Raw genomic sequence first — 19,852 nt, forward strand, 5'->3', positions numbered from 1 at the left:
TATTGTTGCAACAATATATGTTAAGATAAGGTTGCAAAACCATCTTCTGTCTGTAATAGTTTAATGTAACTGTTTTCCTAAACCCAGAGTTTTATTTACTTAGCATGTTTGGAAATCTTGAAAAACACGCTTTGCATTAACATACTTTATGGAGAAAAACATGGGACAGCCAGATTGATATATATCAGTTTTGTGATATAAACTCACTTGTGGGCTTAAATGGCATATTTTACAAGCATAAAGCAAATCATTCATCAAGCCAGGAAGAGGTCCTTTAAAGTAATTTATAGATCTAAGTTCAGTTGATCAGAGTGTGGGTGTGTGTATGTATGTGTGTGTATCGGTGATTTTTAATAATACATTTTCATTTAAAACAGTACAGATATACATACAGAAATATAGATAGGTATTAAGAAGTCAGGTTTAATAAAACGTGTACCAGACTTGAACATAGTAAAGCACTCCACAAATACCCACTGAGTGAATCACATGGAATTCTCAGAGCTAAACTGCAAATTCAGAGTTCTTGAAACATGCAAATAAAATTCCAGTGGGAAGACGAAGTGACCTTGCAGACTCAGCTCTTTGGTAGGAGCACTGGTTATCAGCTTACGTGACCTCAGACCCTGTCCACTGATCCTAATAAGCAGTGTTTGTTATAGTAAAAATTTTACCCGATTTGCAAACTGTTTGCCTGGACTTAACCCATAGCCTTGTCCTTACTGCTTGTGTGACATTGGGCAAGTCACTTGAACCTTCTGAAACGCAATACTCTCATCTATAAAATGTATTAGTTATTCTGATGTCACGCATCTTATCAAGCTGACATGAGAATCAAATAGAACACTGGTTATAAAGCTACTTTGTAAACTCTAAACATCCGTGCTCCTATAAGGCCAATTATCATAACGACTACTGTGGAGGTCTACAGGTGATGCTATGAAAGAGTGCTAATCTACAGACTAAATCACATTCATTTACCCTTCTCTCCGGGAACAAAAAGATGCTAGGTGGATCTGCTTGAGCCCGGACAGGAAAAAGAAATGCCTTTGCCCTCCAACCCTACATCTCTACAAATACAAAAGCCATTGATTGGAATAACAAAAGCCAGAGCCACCTGGCTCCTGCGAACCCGCGGATAACAGATCATCTGGTCGGAAATCTGTGAGGCCACTTGCTGCTTCTGTTTCAACTGCACAACAGGAGCTCCTGCCTGTGAACAGTATGATTTCTGGCCTGAGGTAGGGACAGTTTCCAGGCCTGCTCAGTGAAAACAGTCAACCTTCCCCTACCCTAACTGGCTGTGCTTTCTTGCTACTGTGCCAAGCAAACTTTAAAAAGGAGATTGCACAGAGAAGTTTTCATAAAACACAGAATCTACGAGGCAGTGGCTTGCACAGAGCGTTATTACTATGTGATGATGTGGTCTTTTGTTTAGATGGAAATCATAGCCCTTGTGTAATGCTTACAGTTAGAAAGAACATGCACGCATAATTATCTTACAAAAGCATGGCACTACTAATAATGCACTAACACTGGACTGTTCCCTAGGTTTGTAACCTCTTATGAGTAACAGGTTAAAAAATAAAAAAGGAATTTACCCCATGGCTATAGCATTCCAGCGGATTTTCTAATTTACAGCATTTTCCCAGTAAGTTTTGATATACTGTATCCACCCTTAAAATCACTGGAACTGCCAACTCTGGATGTCTTCTTGAATATTCATAAAGAAACCTGTGTCCACATGAAGCACATTAGAAAATAAGCAGTAAAACTCAGAAGCCATAGCTTTTCGTTTTCAAAAGCCAATTATGACTATGACATTTATTCAGTACTTTAACTGACTTTAAGGGATTTGAATATCTTGGGACAGTGTCAGGGAGGTTTTATTGGCTATATTTTGAGATAAGGAAACCAAATCAATAAAATTATAAGACTTTTCCAAACTTACACAGTAGTGAGTAGCAAACCCAAAGTTGAACCTAAAACATCCTGGTAAGATTTAGTTCCTGACTCAGGGTCTCTGCTTACTTTTACTAGAAACTCATTTCAAGTGGTTGGGTGAGAATATTTTTCTCAATGATCTTTGAGACTAGATTTTATAAATATTACAAATTTTTGTAAGAAAGTGCTGACTAGGTTCTAAATTACCATCTACCCCTATTTTTTCACATAAGCTTTCAAGTATAAATTGTCCATAATCTCCACATTCCTCAGTGTTACAAGAAAGAGAAACTTAGATACTAGAATATTTTCAAAGGAATCATAGAATCACAGGAGGGACCTTGGAAGTGATCTTATCCAACTGCTTCAATTTACAGTTGGAACCCAAAAGCCTGGGGAAATTAAATGGCTTGAATTGCATTTCAAAGCTGATGCATGGCCAAGCTAGCCTGGAACTCAGGCCTTTCACTCATGGTCTAATGTGATTTCCACTAGGAAGTCGTGCCTATCAACTTTTTCAGTACCGGATGCAAGTTTAGGGATAAATGAGTTCAGGTAGTGACATTTATAAGCCAGAGTCAAATGGAATTTCAGAAATACAGCTAATGTTACTCTGTAGAAAACTTTGAAGAAAACTCAATCTTATGCTTTGTTGGAATTTAGTTGTTCCCAATAATACTTCACAAAGCGACTTTGGAAATCTTTAAGTCACACAGCAATACTGTCTTAATATTGTATATGGAAATCAGTTTGCCTTATGTCCAAATTAATTTGCACTTCTGAATGGTCACCAGAGATATGAGTGCTCCAACTCTTTAATCTTGAAATGCCACACCATGGTACCATGGCTTTGATGTTAGGTATTAAATTAATTAGAATAGAAGAGCTGGCCAGCTCTTACTTAGAGATGACTCTAAGTCCCTTAGAGCAAAGCTGGCACACACTTGACACGTTTTTTTAATTTCCTATATTAGTTATCAATATTTATCAATATGTAAAAATCAAGAGACTTCCAGCTTCCCTCAAAATGCACTTGACTCTACCACCCAAAGCCTGTCTTCCCATATAGCAACAAGTAGCTAGAACCAAATAGTAGCTGCCACCTTGAATCCACATCTCCTCTTGGCCATTTAACTGTTCACTCACATCACTGGCTAGCCTGTGTCATCATTCGAGTTTTCAGTCTCTACCAAAGAATCCACATATACAATATCCTATTATTAAGATTTTTATAGAAAATCATATTACTCTTGTAGGAAGTCATCTTGCTCGTCTGTGAATTGTTTGCACACAAACTGGTCTTCTGTAAACCTGCTGAGTGGCAGGGATGAGAGATCAGGTTTGTCATCGTTTTCCGAAGTGATAACGCATTCCCCTCGGAATGGCTCTGGCAGTTCACAGCATGGAGTGAACTTGCTGGATAGGATGGCCTGTTGTGAGCAGATATAGTTCATGAGCTGGCTCTATAAAACATAAAAGGGAGCAGTTATTTTTGATGACTTCATTCTGAACGTATTTATCTTTATTGTTATTAGTAGGAAACCAGAGAAAAACTTGGCATCTTATATTGCTTTTTTCCTTGGCAAACTGAGATACCAAAATGGTCTCATTTTAATAAGGCTCATTCTAGTGACTCATTTTAATAAGAAACCTCTCTATGTGACCATACTCAAGTGTCACAAGCTCTTTTAACACCTCTTAAAGTACTTAAAGGAAGATTGCATTATTGTTTCCATGTTTAACCCAATAAAATACAAATGAAGAGTTTTATTACTTGGTACTGTTATTGTTTTAGGATCCCAGTTTAGAAAACATTCCATCTCTGTCATTTTCTATATACATTACTATTATATTACCATTACACTTACATTTTTACTTATACACACATACACACAAATAAGTATGTGAGTGTGTGAACAAGCCAGTCTCCATACTTAAGGAAATCACAATCTAGTTGGAGAGTTAAATAATTAGACATTAATAATGCACTATAAAAGAAATTGCTAGAGAAATGAACACATTATACTCGGGAAGGAAAAAGTGATTGGGTAGACTTCAGAGCTCCTAAGAGGTAGAAGTGACAAGATTTTAATAAACAATAATTCAGTTGGAGGCAGGGAGTGGGGTGAAGATGAAGAATCTAGAATGATATGGGACACTGGGTTGATGGCAGCAAAATTTACTGAAATTGATATTCAGGAGAAAAGAACAGGTTTGAGGAGAATGGTTTAAAAGGGAAGCCAAAAAGTTCACTGTTGGAATATAGGGCTAAAATGACTTAAGGCGTCTGCATGGAGATTTCCTCTAAGCAGCTGGGAGCGTAGATTAAGGGATCAGGAACGAAGAAGAATGTACTGAAGATCCGAATCTGAGAGTGATTAATTGAATCCACGTTATGAAGTCAGGTTGAGACCGACAAGGGAGAACGTGTATGTTAGTTACGTGAGGAACCTGCTCTCAGTGGCTTGAAAGAATCAAATTTGTTTCTTTCTCAGTAAGTCCCTGTTGAGAAGGGGAAGTGAACTGCCTCTAGGCAGTAGTTCTGGGAACCAGGCAGACGGAGGCTCTGCCATCTCCAGCCTGTGGGTTCTAACATTGCTCTCAGTTTGGAGGCAATTTGGCAAGGCGATTCTTTTTTTTAATTAAAATATAGTCAGCTTACAATGTTGTGTCAATTTCTGGTGTAGAGCAGAATAGTTCTGTCATACGTATACATATATATATTCATTTTCATATTCGTCTTCATTATAGTTACTGCAAGATATTGAATATAGTTCTCTGTGCTATACAGTATAAATTTGTTGTTTATCTACTTTATATATAGTAGTTAGCATCTGCAAATCTCAAACTCCCAATTTATCTTTTCTCACCCCCTTCCCCTCTGGTAAGCATAAGTTTGTTTTCTGTGTCTGAGTCTCTTTCTGTTCTGCAAATAAGTTTATTTCTCTCTCTCTCTCTCTTTTTTTTAAGATTCCACATGTAAGTGATACTATATGGCATTTTTCTTTCTCTTTCTGGCTTACTTAACTTAGTATGATGATTTCCAGGTCCATGCATGTTGCTGTAATGGCATTATTTTATTATTTTTATGGCTGAGTAGTATTCCATTGTGTAAATATACCACAACTTCTTTATCCAGTCATCTGTCAATGGACATTTAGGTTGTTTCCATGTCTTGGTTATTGTAAATAGTGCTGCTGTGAACATCGGGGTGGGCCAGGCCTAGAAATGGCATAAATCACTTCTGACTAGGTTCCTCCTAGCTGTGAGGCTGGAAGGAAGCGTCCTTATGGCCCAGCAGTGACTTAGGGGAGAGTGACTCCTTGCTGGATGGTTACAAAAGGAAAAGGCAAGAACAGATTTACTGAGAATACTAATTTTAAGAGTCATAGAAGAGAGAAAGAAAATTGATGAAAGAAACTGTAAGAATATAGGCATTCTATTCAGACTGAAAACTTCTCCCACCATCTCTGAGACTTTGGATGTAGGGCCAGTGAGTTCTAAGCTGTCCATGCCCCACGGCTCTCATCCCTTGATGCCACATCTTTGTTTTGCTTGTTTCTTCTTTCCTCCAGGCTGATGTGGCCTGAGGGTATAGTTTGCAATTCCAGGATTTGCTCAAGATTTAAAGATGAATGAAATATAATCCCAGTTTGGAAAGAAATTATAGATCAACTCTAAAATCTTAAGAATAAAAGAATAAAGTAAAGTAAGACAGAATGAGGAAGGAAGGAAGAAGGGAAGAAGGAAGGGAGGGAGGAAGGAAAAGGAAGAAAATAATTATCACATGAGCTGAGAAGAGAGGACAGGAGACACCATTCTACTGATAACATTGAGAAATGACAACTGCTTTTTTAGATTCATTATATATTACTGACACTTCTACTTAAGAATTACAGGTATTTTAAGGACTGAAGTGAGTTTTAAGAAAAAGAGGCTCTTACCCTGCCAAACACACATGCTGCTGCATTTCCTTCACAACAGGTCTGATGCAGATTTTTAATAACCGTGGCCAGTTTGGCAATTTCAGAAAAGTTAGCTTTCGGTTGTTTTTTAGTCAACAGAACCAGTTCCCTGAAAAAAAAAAAAGAAGTACATTTTAAACAGTATTTTGAATTCAGTCCTTTCTAAAATTAATCCTAGTTCACCAAGTAACCAAAATAGAAACATATTTACAAATGAGGGATGAAGAAAGTAATATGTTATAATTGTTTTCTATTTCCTCAGTGATAGAACCCAGAGCCAGAGATCTAAGTCACCAAATGAAAATTCAGTTCAGAATTGTGTAAATATAGTCATTTTCATCACTTAAACTATTGCTTAAAAAATCTGAGTTGCTTAGATAGGTAATTTGGGAATTTATCTGACCTGACTTTTCAAATAAAATTCTTTATCATAAAGACAATAATTATAGGAGGTTTGGTTCTTCCTTGCCCCTTTCTGTTGACAACTGAACAACATCCCTGAAATTTTTCTAGAAGTATGAAAAATGGGCCTGCCTTGTAAGGAGAACTGAGCTTCCAGGCAGCCCAACGTGTCCTAAATTGGGGAAGAAGGGGAAATAAGGAAGATGCATGTCTTCCGGGATAAACTTGGAAAGAAACACAATCTGAGCCAAGAAAGAAGGGCCTGAGTATTATCAGATTCTTATTCTCCTCCTAACTCGCACTCCTCCATCCCTACTCCCCAAAAAACACCACTTGCTTTTTCTGTTCTAGGTGACATTAGAGCCAAAATCTTTCCTATCTTCCAAGAGAAATATGCCTTTTGTCCTCCAGCCTTTACAGTGCAGAACAATTAAGTGCTTGCATCTGAATATACAGAACCTCTTGTGCACTGAAGAAGAAACTAAAGGACTTGAGATGATGGAGAAATTGAGGCAGGAGACATGGGTGGAGATGAGGATTGTGCAATTTCACGCACAGCCCTGTGTGCCCTATCAAATAGGCAAGTAGCAGACATGTAGAGAAAGGAACCAGGTTTATACTGAGAGGCATTAGTAAACGAAAGATAAAAGATTTTTCAAAGGAGTTTAATCAAAGAGGGTGATCCAAAGCAACAAAGTGCACAAATCTGAACAGGTAACTTACACTGCTTTTGCTACCTTGTGGTTGAATTTAATCCCAATTTCACATAAGTGGTGATGCCTCAAAGATATTTCTCTAATGTACTTTCTGATGGGTTCTAGCTGTAATTAGAAAAATGACTCATCATCAAAGAAATATGGTAATAACAGAAAAAGTTCATCTCATCACTAGTAAGGAAGAGATAAAAATAAAAATTGTGTATCTCCTCAAAATTAGAAATTTTTTATTGTCTTATCTACAAAGCCAAATGCAAAAGCATAACTTGGTGGAGTTGTTTTTTTTTTTTAATAAAATAACATCTCACCCAGAGATCACTTGTCCCAAAACTTAGATATTTGGCATATAAATGAGAAAATGAGCAAACAAAAGTCCAAAGAGCCACTAAAATAAATTCCAATAATGTCTTACATTTGTATTCTGGTTTTATTCAAGTTACTAGCTCTGTCATCCTGAACATGTCTCCAAATGCTTATCTAAAATACATGCTCGTTTTATAATACATATTAATTGGAGTGCCCCCCCAAAATATTCATATTCTTTAACCCAGGATTTTGACTTTTGAAACTCTATTGCAAATAAGTGTTTCTAAACAAATAAAAACATAATTATGCAAAAAGAAGAACAGTGCATGTTCTGTTATGGTAGCAAAATTTCGGAGACAAAGTATCACAAAAGAAGGGTGATGGTTAAGTGAATAATGGCACATTATTTTGAAAAGATGTATACTTCTAATGAAAAGTATGTATATTTAAGTCTCTAATCAAAACTATATATTAAGTGTGATCACAACAATGTATAAAATAAAATCTGTGAATGTAGGGGACTATATTCAATTTCTTGTAATAAGCAGTAATGGAAAAGAAACTGGAGATAAATATATGTGTGTATGTATATGTATAACTAAATCACCTTGCTGTACACCTGAAACTAACATTGTAAATCGACTACACTTCAATAAAAAATAAGAGTAAAAAAAAATCTGTGAATGAAAAAAATGAATAAAAGGAAATATACCAAAATCAGTATCTCTGTGTGGTGGGAATATAAGTAATATTTTAAAATTTTATTTTAAATTTATATTTATATTTTCACTTAAAACATGATATTGACCATATATTATTTTTACTTCAGGTTTCAGCACCTCACCTATTTTTAAGAACAAGTTAGAAAATTTATATAGAGGCAATTTTCAAAGCACAGAACTGGCACAATAGTCATTTATATTTTGTAATTATAAATATCATTTTTATCCTTATTTTGTTGTATTAGACTCTTGAAATCAAATACAAACAAGCTTATCCACTTCTTCATAAGAAAGACTGTGAAGACTTAACTCATAAACGGCATTCTCTGATCAGGCACACTTTATACACACTTGGCTATGCAACTTACTCGGAGGAAGAACTTGTAGTAGCAAACATCCTGGAAGCAGCAAGACTGCAAACATCACAAAGTGGGGGAGACAAGGAAAGACCTCTTGGCTAACTTAAAAGCACCTGCTTATGCTTAAATTATAGGGGCATTAATTTCCTCTGAAAAGGATTAAGATTAAGAAAACTTTGTAACCGATTACCTTAAAACAAACAAATAAACAAAAACCAACCCCCATGAAAAAGCTCATTCTTCAGAAATGTCAGGTAACGAGACATGTCTGCACAATCACTTGTTTTTTGTTGTTTTTAATAATATGAAATGAAAAGGGGGAAAAAAAGACTGTCCTGCTTAGGAATTCAGAATTGGCTTCTGGAGGAATTGGAGTTCACCAGGGAAAGAATGGAAGGAAGGTAAGAAATATATATATATAGCTTTAATGATAATAGCGATGATCACTGAGTACTTGGCATACATTAGAGACTCTTTCAATACATTATTGAATTTCTTACACAAAGCAGATGATGAGGAGAAGCTCAATAGGAGAAATAGGTTTAGGGAAATAGAGAAATAGGGGTTGAGAGGAATATGAGAGAAATTCTCACTGAGAAGATCAAAGAAAACAGCAAGAAAAAAGTGGCACTGCACTTAACCTTGAGGGATTTTTTCAAAATGATTATCAAACTACTATTCATTTCAGTATGACCTTTGGGAAAATCCATCTGGTGCCCCCTCTAAAGATGGTTATATTATGTTGATATTTATAAACTTTAATGAGCATGCATAAAAAGTACTTTTATCTTGGAACTAATCACTGATTTACATCTATTCAATAAAGGAGAAAAGGCCACCTGGTTAAAATTAAGTGTAGCGAACTGTATTTTCCAAAGATGGCTACAAAAATATCTTCTATCTCATCTCTTCTTACAATGAGCTTTTCTTACAGTTTATTTACTTTCTCCTTCAAACTGGTGAGGTTTACAGTGTTTCAACCAATAATAGCATATAGCAGAAGTAACTTTTGAGGCCTGGTCAGAACAGGCCATACAACTTCTGCTTTATCCACTAGAATGTTCATTCTTGAGACTTTGGCCACGTATCCGCAGTCTTATTCCCTGAGGCTGCCGTGCTGGAAGGGAGCCCAAACTAGCCAAGCCAGAGAAACCACATGCAGAAGCACTGAGATGACATGAGAAGAAAGAGACGTTGAACCAACCCCCAAGTGCTTCAGCCCCTCAGAGTCCCAGATCCATCCATTGTGTGGCACATGAAAAATCAGGAGCCAGAATGCCCCAGATAAGCCTCTTCCTGAATCCCTGACCCATAGAAACCACGAGAGATAATAAATGATTGTTATTGTTTTGAGACTAAACTTTGGGGTGTTCTGTTATTCAGCAATAATAACTGGGGTATTAAATCTTTATTAAGAAGTGATAGCTACACTAGATATGCTTCTCTCATTTTAAGGACTATAAGAACTGCCTGAGTACCTTGTTAGAATGAAGTCTTATTTAGTAGGGCTAGAGAAGAGCTTCAGGTCTTGCATTTCTAACAGGCTTCCAGGTAATGCACCTGCCTGTGGTCCACAGGCCACATTTAGCACAACAAGGCCCTAAAAAACAGTTAACTTAAGAGTATTTTACCTTTCTCTGGAAGCATTCGGTCTTATTTCCTTCTTGGCAACATGACTGAACAGCTGTTTCATAGCAAGCTGACATGGTCAGAATAGTGGGGCCGTACAAGAATGGGTGCTTTCTAGACGTTTCATACATGTACCTGTAATTTGACAAATACAAAGTTATATAATTTGGAATTCAAGAACATGTGCTGACACTGCGTCCTAAAAACTTGGTGTCCATTTAGATTTGTTGACCTGAAACTTGTAGAATTTCCTGGTGACAGAGATGAGATGGCACTGTACTTAAATACATCAAATGTTCACTCTTGATAGGTCACTGTGAGGTTGGTCAGACATTCTCCAAGTGCCCATGAAGTGACCAACTGTACCTTCTGGGCCAGTAGAGGGAAAAAATCAGTAATTAATGAAGTAATTAACTAATTAAAACTCTTCATTTTTATAGAAGTAGTAGAAGGTCAAAAGTTCCTTAGTCTCAACTGATTATAAATAGATGATTGCACACCTGGTGAAGGGGAATTAAATTTGAAGCTATTGGTGGGTGAAGAGGAATCTCTAGATCACCCATAAGTTCTTTCTAGACTAGGAAGGATAATGCCATTGTCCTCCAAGATGTGTCACTCAGTGCTTTGGTTTGCTGCTGAATCCCAGTCTTTATTTCCTTCTCTAATTCATTCTTCACACTCACTGTAGAGCCTGGGCATCAGGTCTGCCTTTCACTTATAATCATCTCTCCTCACACTATTCCACGAAACTTGTGCAAATCACTTACTCACCCCCTCCCCCGCCACATACACAAATACCCAGTAAAAGCTGACATTGCAGACAAAAACTGGCTCAATGCTCACACAGACCCGTTCTTATGCACACAGGAAGACTACTCTCCCAGCCTCCCTTGCAGTTAGGTGGGAACATCTAGCTGAGTTCTAATCAATGAAATATGAATAAACATACCATACACCACTTCTAGACTTGGCTATTAATTACTTTGCACGGTTCCCTACTCTCCCTCTTTCTTTTTCACAGTAACCTTGGAAACACATGCTCCAGATGGTATAGCTCCAACATGGAAGCATCTTTCATTCCTGAGTTACCCCTTGGAGGAGAGTTGTCAGGAGCTGAGCTGAGCTGAGCTGGAGAAGGCTGAGCTGCCGAGGGCCAGAGTAGCCAATGAAGACAAAAAGCCAAAATGAAAGTAAGAGTCAAGGATTTAACTACATACTGGGATAGTGTAAGCAAAACGCTAAGCTGGGGAAAGCGCTGACTACTCGCCCCAACTTCACTTCCCCCGCTGTGGACCTGCACCAAGCAAGAATCAGGCAGATCGCCACAGACATGGGGTGGCTCAGTCCTGGGGGAGTCTCAGACAAAAGGCTCCTGCAGCTTTGTGGACGCTGGGGCAAGGGAGAAGGAGAGGAGAAAGATCTGAGTACTGAGTCAAAGGGCTGAAAACTCTCTTTAAGTCTTTCTCCATCCCCCCATAAGGAAGTCTCAGCAGAGGCACCGAAGAAGGCCTCTGTCAAAGGCCCCCTATTAAAAGGCCTCCAAATGCAGGCACCTTGACTCCCAATGCAGCTATTCATAGGCACACACCAGCCAGTCTTTGACTGCAACTTCTTCAGAGACGGCGATGCATTGGCTGTGCACCAATTCTGGTGTGAGGAGGGCAGCTCTCCCTTTTGAGACCTGTCATTTATAAATGCCTACTGTCAGGACTGCCTGAAAAAACAAAAACATAAAACCACGCATAGGTTTTTAGCCAGGAACCAGCCTCCTCGAGGGTCACCTAAGAGAACCATCCAATTTAGACTACCATGAGCAAGAAATAAATATTTATTGAATTAAGTCACTGAATATTCTGGATTTACTTGTTACCACAGCATAGCCGAGTCCATCCTGATTATTACCATGTTGCCCCTAGTGAAGTTTTAAGATGTAATGTCTACAAAGTAAGCCTAAGTCACCAGAAAAAAATGGCCCTGGTTCTCAACATTAAAGGGACAATGAGGGAAGTGATAGATAAAGAGCATCATCTCAGCGTTAAAGAGATAATGGGGAAAGTGACAGACAAAGAACAGAGACCAGGCATGGCACGCTGGTAGGTTCCTCCCGCCGCCCACTCCTTGGATAGTGTCTAAAGCTTTACTCCTGCAACGTCCGTCACTGCCATTCCTCTTGGGATGCCAACTAGGGCTACAATTGCAGCAGCCATTGAAGTCTAGTCTGATGACAAGTTTGCTACTATTGCCTTCACTATAATGATTGCAAAAGCAATTATAGCTTGTGACAAATGGCCAAAGAAGTGCCTGAAATATTTGACTAGGATCCCCTAGTTCTACAGAAGCTAGGAAACTAAATCACACTAAAAAAGACAGCTAGGGTTTCTGGGGTCAGGGACCATATCCATGCGGAACTTCATCAGAAGAGTATTTCTCGTAGCTCTCTGAGGCTTAGAGACAGATACAGACATGGCCAGACATTGCTCTAACGAAGATGGGAGATTTTGCAGGAGGCCTGAAACACTAACCAAGCCTCAGCAGAGACTTTATCTAACAGCTGATATGTATAGCAATCCTGTGCTAGCATTTCCCATAGGTTAAGAGCAAGAAATCTTTTCTTGTTGGTGAGTGATCAAAATGGTGGCCATTAGAGTAATTTATCAAACAGTTCCACCTCCCCTCCTTCCAGGCAAAGGATAGGATTGCACATTCCCACCCCCTCTGAAGTGAGGCATGATAATGTGACTTGCCGTGGTTAATAATATGTGAGTAGAAACAATGAGTATTACTCCAAATAAAGACTTCAGAGGCAATGCATGGTTTACTACCATCCCCTCCCCTTGCCACGGTAATCAGGAAGGCAGGTGTTGAGATGGGGCCTCTGTCAGCAAGTCCCTCAGTGACTATGATAAGCGGACTTCCTACCAATCAACACTGGCCAGAGAGCATGTGTGAAAAATAAAACTTTTGTTACATTAAGTTGCTGAAAATTAGAGGTAATTTGCCAACATAGTGTAATTTAGCTTATCCTGGGATTATTACTTTTGCTTTTTAAAAAACCTATGAAGGGAAAATCATCCACAATCCAAGGACAGGGAAAACTAGATCAAATTCTGGAACTGAACTTATTCATTAGTGATTGGACAAGACTTAGAAAAGTAGGTCTAAGCTCTGCAGAAACAAACCAAAAAACCTTCTCCACTCTCATCAAGGTGTCTCAAACCTTACTCTTGAAAGTTCAGCCAATAGATTTGTTTCAGCAGTTTCTAAAGCCCAACTTGCAGAAAAAGAAAAGCAGAATTGATTATCAAGATACACCTGCCACCCAAGATAGGGCAAAATTCTTGGTCAATATGAAATTTTACTGGAGCCATTCAATACCTCTGCTCTCTGTTGAGTATGCTGTTAAACTAAGGGCTCATTTTTGTGCTACAGTAACTTAGTTCCCTTAGAGGATATTTGGTATTGAACCAAACTAATTTCCAAAGGCAAAGTTTAACTTAGTATATGGAAAAGCTTTCTAATAATTAAAGTCACTTAAAAAATAGAATGTCCCAGTTGTAAGGTAACACAGCATCTCACTAAGGTTGGAAGTTTGATACTACAGTTATATAAATAATAAAATCTTACAATAATCAAAACTGTTATTAAAAATTCCTTAGATAATTCAAAGGTACAGTAATTAAGGTTTTGTGTATCTGTGTGCTATGCTGTCTTTTGATAGGTCCCAAATATCTGACTTTTCCTCCAGCTTTGATATGTTATTGTTTCCTTGGTTGAGAATTAAATAAAATTGTTGGCATATAATTATACGGCAAGTAGATAGAAAATTACTTTTCTCCTGAATATTTATAGCTGTATGCACATAAGTTAAAGTAGCATACAAAACAACTCTTTATTACTGACTAAATAGTAAGTATTCAAGAAGAGATTAGATTCATTGCCTGAGTATTGGTTAGATTTTTAATCTCTGAATGTTCTACCCAAATCTGATTTTATAATTCTCACCTAGAGTGAATAGCACTACAGTACAGAGGTAGCCAAGCTCATATTTCAGTTTCTCATTTGGTTGCTCCTAACGTCAGACAAGTTGGAACTTGCCCAATCCCCTGTCCCTTAGTCCTTTCTCCCTGAGTGACTGAGGCCGTTTAATTCCTTTTGGAAGGCTCAGGAATCTCTGGGGCAATTCTGGCCCAGTGTGGGCAAATTAAAGGTGCTTATGTTATTCAGCATCAAGTCATCCTGTCTGCTCATTAATTTCTGGTCAAGAGTTTCATGTCTAAAATCTGAAATCAAATCACCACCATGCCTCTTGCACTAGATTCGGCAATCAGATCTTTCCCATATTCCCCGTGTCCGAGCCTGTCTTGTAAGACAGCCAGAGCTGCCTTCCTTGAGAGCTGAAGCCTACACTTCTCTTGGCATTTCTACCTCTCTTGGTATTGGTTTCCTGCCTCTAAGCCCCAGTCACTTGTTCACACTCCACTCTCAAAAAACAGACCTCTATGCTAACTAGCAAACCAAAATATGAGCTCGTCTTCCCATTGGCTATAATGCTCTCCACTCCAGGTGGGAATTATACAATCAGAGTTCTTGAGCAAAAAACTCATCTCTGTCCAGTCTACAATTATTACTTATTTCCAGGTTCCCAATGATGGGCTCTATCTCCATGGCTATCAGGTATTTCTCCTGCTATCCCTTGGTGAACCCCCCAAATACCAGCCTCTTGCTTGAGCTACTACCTGCTCTGTGTTCCCAATACTCTATTTACTGTGCTTTGCCTACTTGACTGTGTTTTTCAACATCATTTGCTACTGGTCTGACCAATTTAACCCTTAGAGAGATGGGTTCTTTACAGATCCTAGGCATTTTTAATGTTTCATGGCACGGACAGTTTCACATCCTCTAGGGTTCACCGAGACCATATTGTCATTCTATTGTCAGAGAAAAAATATATTATAGCTCAAATTTTTACTTTAAATCTTTGTAATAAAGCATTGTGTGCTCAGAGACATTTACATTAAAAAAAAAAAGAGAGAGAGATCTGTCTTCAAAATTAAAAAATACTCTTTTTCAAAGACCAGGCAAGGAAAAGTGGCTTACCTCTCTTTCACTGACACTTGATTCTCTTTGTCCATCTCACAGATCTGCTCAGAATTTGGAATTTGGAATATATCACTGTAACCGGCATCATCCCTTTTGTGTAATAGGAAGCACTTGTGTCTTGCCGTGTTATTTGTATTGCAACAGTCAGAAAATACATGTTTGTCAGCTATTCCTTGGTTATTGCAAATATGCTCTAGGAAGGTGGTCATCTGTAGGAGAAAATACTAACTTAAAGGGAAGCATGTGTGGTCTACATTCCTAACCACAGGAAAGTTAAGGAATTACTACAAAGAAAAGGCAATTGAGTGCATAATCTTACACTCTGTATCCAACAGGCCCTGGACATAGCTCTTTTGAACAAAAGCCTTTTAGGTTGTTAAGTCTAAATTCCAACATGCTGGACATTGGCCAAATAGGATTTATCCTTCTCTCTCTACCTATATAAGTGCTTCATTTTCATATGGCTGAGAGCTATCAAAATAAACATAAGCCAAAATATCCAGGTCCCAAAGAAATCAAAGTATTTTTAATAAGAATCATTTACCAAGAAATAGATGATAGCTTGCTTTCCTTGCTTCTTCATTGTTTTTAGTTTGGTTTCCATAGAAACTTATTTTCAGAATTGAACTCTGAGGCATGTGTATTCAGTGTCAAATATTCAAATGGAAATGTAATGATTCAGTTAGTTTTCAAATACCTTTGGAAGGCAGTAAATGTGTAGGATGCTGTAGACTTCAAATGACATATGTTTCCAGATTTGGGGGATAAGGGCAGGAAAAGGTCATCTTTTGAAGTGAAAATAAGGAGAAACCACTATAAAATAAGTGGGGCTGGCCACTGACAGAAGTGCTTCATTTAAAGTGTATCTCTAATAAAACCAATGATTTTTCTATGACTACTTAGAGTCTAGATTAAAAAAAGTAGGTGTTAGTACAAGAAGATGGAGTGAAAAAAATATGTAAATAAGGAAGAAAACTATTCATTTCTATTTTAAACTGTTCACAGGAGAATGATTGATCAAAAATGTACAGGTTGTAAGAATATGTTAGTGTTTATCAAGAATTCTTTAATCACAAGAGAGACATACTTTCTAAGAGATAATAGTAATTTTCAAGATTTTCTACTAAGTGGAAAAGAGTCTATAATAATATTCACTTTTTTCTTCTTTTTCTTATTCTCTTAGAAACTTTTCAAAATGAGTACTTCAGTTTCCCAGGAATCATGATTTGAAGCTCTCAGACAAGCATATTCTAGTGACAGCAGCAGAGTAACCACCCTAAATTAACAAATGAGCATTCCAGGGTATAATTCATTCTTTTGAGTGTTTGGTTCTCAGTCTTATCTCCCAGGTATGAACTGAAAAACTGTAGGTTTATAAACCAACAAAGATTATATCTTGAGGGTGTCTCAAGTACATATTGTTGCCTTAAAATCCCTTGCTTAATTATCCTATCATGCCCCCTCCTAACAACATCTTTTATTTGCAATTTAGTTTTTAAAAAAATAGAGAGAAAAGGGCAGACCATAATTCACCTACCAGTTGGTGACAACATTCTGAAGGTGATTCATGTGGCTGGAGGCTCTTGCACTTCTCTGCAAGGTCTAGCAGCTCTTTAACACTCGTTTGTACTTCTTCATAAGTCAATTTCTGGAGAAACTGTGTGACCATAATACTAGGTGCTGTAACAGAACACTGGTGTGAATGCTTGAAGATAGAATCAAACTCGTTTCCTCCACCAATCCTGTTATATCATTGCCCTACTCCCTGCCCCCCAAAATTAACATGATTTTAAATTTCATACCAAAGAATATTGATAATAAAACTCACACATCTCTTAAGTTCTTCTCTAGATAATCCTGGTTATTAGTGTGCTGCATGGCTGGAAAAAAAAAAGAGTTGGTTTTTTTTTTTTTTTTTTTGGCAAAAGATGAAATTTTCCAAACCGAAATCCTCTTATAATTCAAATCTATATTTATTCACTCATAAATTTCCAGATCTGTTTTTGTTTACATCGTAAGTCAGAACAAATTACAAGAATTTTCTTTCCTTGTATTTAAACTGTGTTCTGTGAATAATTTATTTCTATTCAAATACATGATATAGTTGAAATCTATCATTGGCCTACAAATAAGTTGCACATACCTGTACTGACACTTCTGAATTAATTAAACTTGGCTTTTTGGTTATTAGGAGTTACTAGCACACCCGAAGAATACTAAGAAAATTAAAGTATAGTATTAAGAACAGAAGTATAAGCATTAACACCTTGTCAGGCTTAATTTGGGAAAGACAGCATCTCATACATCTTGGATTCACTCATCATCTTCATCTTCGTCACCTCAACTCATCACATACACATACGCATGTTCTCTATTGAAAGAAGTGGCTTCTCTCTTATACCAATCGCTTCTAGAGAACTTAGAGCTATCTATTGAATAAAGAAACCATTATTATTTGCTATGTTAACAGGAAAAGGCTTTGGAGACAGCTCTTCTGAGTTCAATAGCTAGCTGTGATACTTAATATGGTCTTGGAAAATTAACTTAAGCACTCGAGAGTCTCTGTCTCTCTGGCTATGAAATGTAAATAAGTTCTACTACTTTGGGTGGTTGTTAGGATTAAATGAAAATTTAATTTAAATTATGTGTGAAGCATTGAGTGCAGTGCCTGGCACATAATAGGTACTGAATGTATTATTCTTGCTACTATAAGCACATTGTAAAATCATTTGTCCAATTTTAAAGACAAGTTGAAATGTATCATTCTCTCACCTAGAGTGGAAGTAAGGCAAAAATGAGACCTTCTTGTGTGTGTGTTGCCTCAGTATATTAGTTTTCTTTCTGTATCCACTAAGTTAATTTCTAGCGATTTTCAATGACTATTGGACAGTGATGAGCACTGAGAAACATATGCCTTTCCATATACATGTTAGTAGTCAACATGCCTCATTTATTAGCACATGGAAGGTATAGGTTATAAATAGGGTTCCCTACCTGCATCTAGCAAACTTCTCTGAAGAGTCTGACAGTTAATGTAGCTGAAGAAAACAAGAAGAGAGATGGATCTAACAGTCTTCATCATTTCAGATGAACATTTATAGAAAGTGTTCTATCATTTGAGAGAATTAAAGAATCTTTTTATATTCTTTCCAATGAATTACTATTAATAATTAACCTTTTATTGGTGAATACTTTTTCCAGGCCACTATGACCCTCCAAAAATTAAAGAAATTCATGAAAATGAAGAAATATTTTTGATAGATGGCATTCATTAACGAATACTGGATTGAGTCATGTCAATCTACTTGTCTTTTCAAGATTGCATCATGTTGGTCTTGTAATACAGTAATCGATAAACACTTTTTGGTAAACGTCTCACTTCCTAGAAATGCCTGTTGACATGTACAAAGTTCTAAAATTGCAGAAGATCATGTAAACATGACTATCCGAGATTCAAATCAATGGTTAAGGGCCCCATTCCAGTGCTGGGCACATTTTCAAGTCCCTGGAGAGAGTGGGGAACAAACTCAATGGAACATGACCTAATTTATATGACTATAGTTAGATAGAAATATTCTTATTTGTTGAATAAGAAATGAAGACTCAGGGTCATATGATTTGCTCACAGACTCACAGGTAAAAATTCAACTCTGTCTGATGTCAAAACCTACACCACCCAAGAGCTAGTATTGAAAGCTAAGGTCCCAACATTCCTCAGCTATTTTCCACTTCACCTGTCATCCACTTCTTGGGTCTAGGGCAGGAAACAGGTGATTACTAATTGAACAAAAAGCTTAAGATAAACATAAAGTCCAAAAGTTTTGGAAACAGGAGACCACTGGTTACTACTTTAATTGTCCCTGTCCTCAGCTTTCTCATTTACAGAGGGAGGGTTTGGACCAGATCATCTTTAAGGCTGATAGTCTATTGCTTGATTCTGCTCCCCACAAATTCTCATTTCTGGTTTCCTGGGCAAAGATATATTTGCCTAAAGACAACAACAACAAATCTGTTATTATTTAGATTTGGGACACGTTGGCTTATGGTAAAGAATATAGATGGCCCTGTGTGATAGAAAGGCAGGCTCAGTAAAGGGAAGGCCATCTTTGGCAGGTTTTCATCATGATTTTCAGGGTCCTCTAAATGGTCCTAATTCTCAGCATATCTTCCTATCCTGCATCCTTAGAGCCGTCCCCTTGAGATTTTACTCTAAGCCTCCTGGAACTATCAGAAATGGACCTATTTCTCTAGGGATGGCAAATCCTTGGGGTGAATGCTGTCAGACTGTCACCCACTGCAGACATTACTAATTGATCACTGCACTCTTTCTCTCTGAACCTAGACTCAGCCTTAGAATCATTCACAGCACAATGCCACAGGACAGCCACTATTAACTGATTGGAGCTTGCACTTAAGGAGAAAAAAAAAAAACCTGTTATATGTGTGCTAAACTAATTCCTCTTTTTAAAAAGTCAGACAAAATTAACTTCTCATGGAAACTCTTCTCTCAGAGTAAGAGATTCTCAAAAACATAAGAAGATGTTAAGTCCTCTATTAATGATTAAGGGTGGAATTTCAGACCAGAGGAAAGACAAGTCATAGGATTTTTTTAAGCAAAGGCAAGGGAATGGTTTTTGTGATAGAATTCAAAAGACAGCACAGAATTTGTTCTCTACGAGAGTATGCTGACCTTTAAGATCAAAAACGTA

General features: G+C 37.5%; 1 protein-coding gene across 3 annotated transcripts in view; it reads right to left on the reverse strand.

Annotated features, from left to right (window-relative positions):
- Positions 1 to 18,258, reverse strand: part of LOC102510708 (alpha-fetoprotein-like) — a 37,779-nt gene extending 19,521 nt beyond the window's left edge. Inside the window, exons 1-10 of one of the 3 annotated variants that reach the window (XM_032458131.1) lie at positions 18,138 to 18,241; positions 17,410 to 17,572; positions 16,972 to 17,023; positions 16,681 to 16,823; positions 15,141 to 15,352; positions 10,046 to 10,178; positions 7,035 to 7,132; positions 5,889 to 6,018; positions 3,193 to 3,407; positions 1,602 to 1,734 (exon numbers count right to left, since the gene is read on the reverse strand). In XM_032458131.1, the coding sequence (XP_032314022.1) occupies positions 1,602 to 1,734; positions 3,193 to 3,407; positions 5,889 to 6,018; positions 7,035 to 7,132; positions 10,046 to 10,178; positions 15,141 to 15,352; positions 16,681 to 16,823; positions 16,972 to 16,975 (1,068 nt within the window). In that variant the 5' untranslated portion in view covers positions 16,976 to 17,023; positions 17,410 to 17,572; positions 18,138 to 18,241. Of the gene's footprint in view, positions 1 to 1,601; positions 1,735 to 3,192; positions 3,408 to 5,888; positions 6,019 to 7,034; positions 7,133 to 10,045; positions 10,179 to 15,140; positions 15,353 to 16,680; positions 16,837 to 16,971; positions 17,024 to 17,409; positions 17,573 to 18,137 lie in introns of all 3 variants that reach the window. The other 2 variants (XM_006188713.3, XM_032458134.1) reach the window with 2 other exon arrangements.
- Between the last annotated feature and the right edge of the window lie 1,594 nt (positions 18,259 to 19,852).

This window comes from Camelus ferus, chromosome 2, assembly GCF_009834535.1.
Source record: "Camelus ferus isolate YT-003-E chromosome 2, BCGSAC_Cfer_1.0, whole genome shotgun sequence".
NCBI lineage: Eukaryota > Metazoa > Chordata > Mammalia > Artiodactyla > Camelidae > Camelus > Camelus ferus.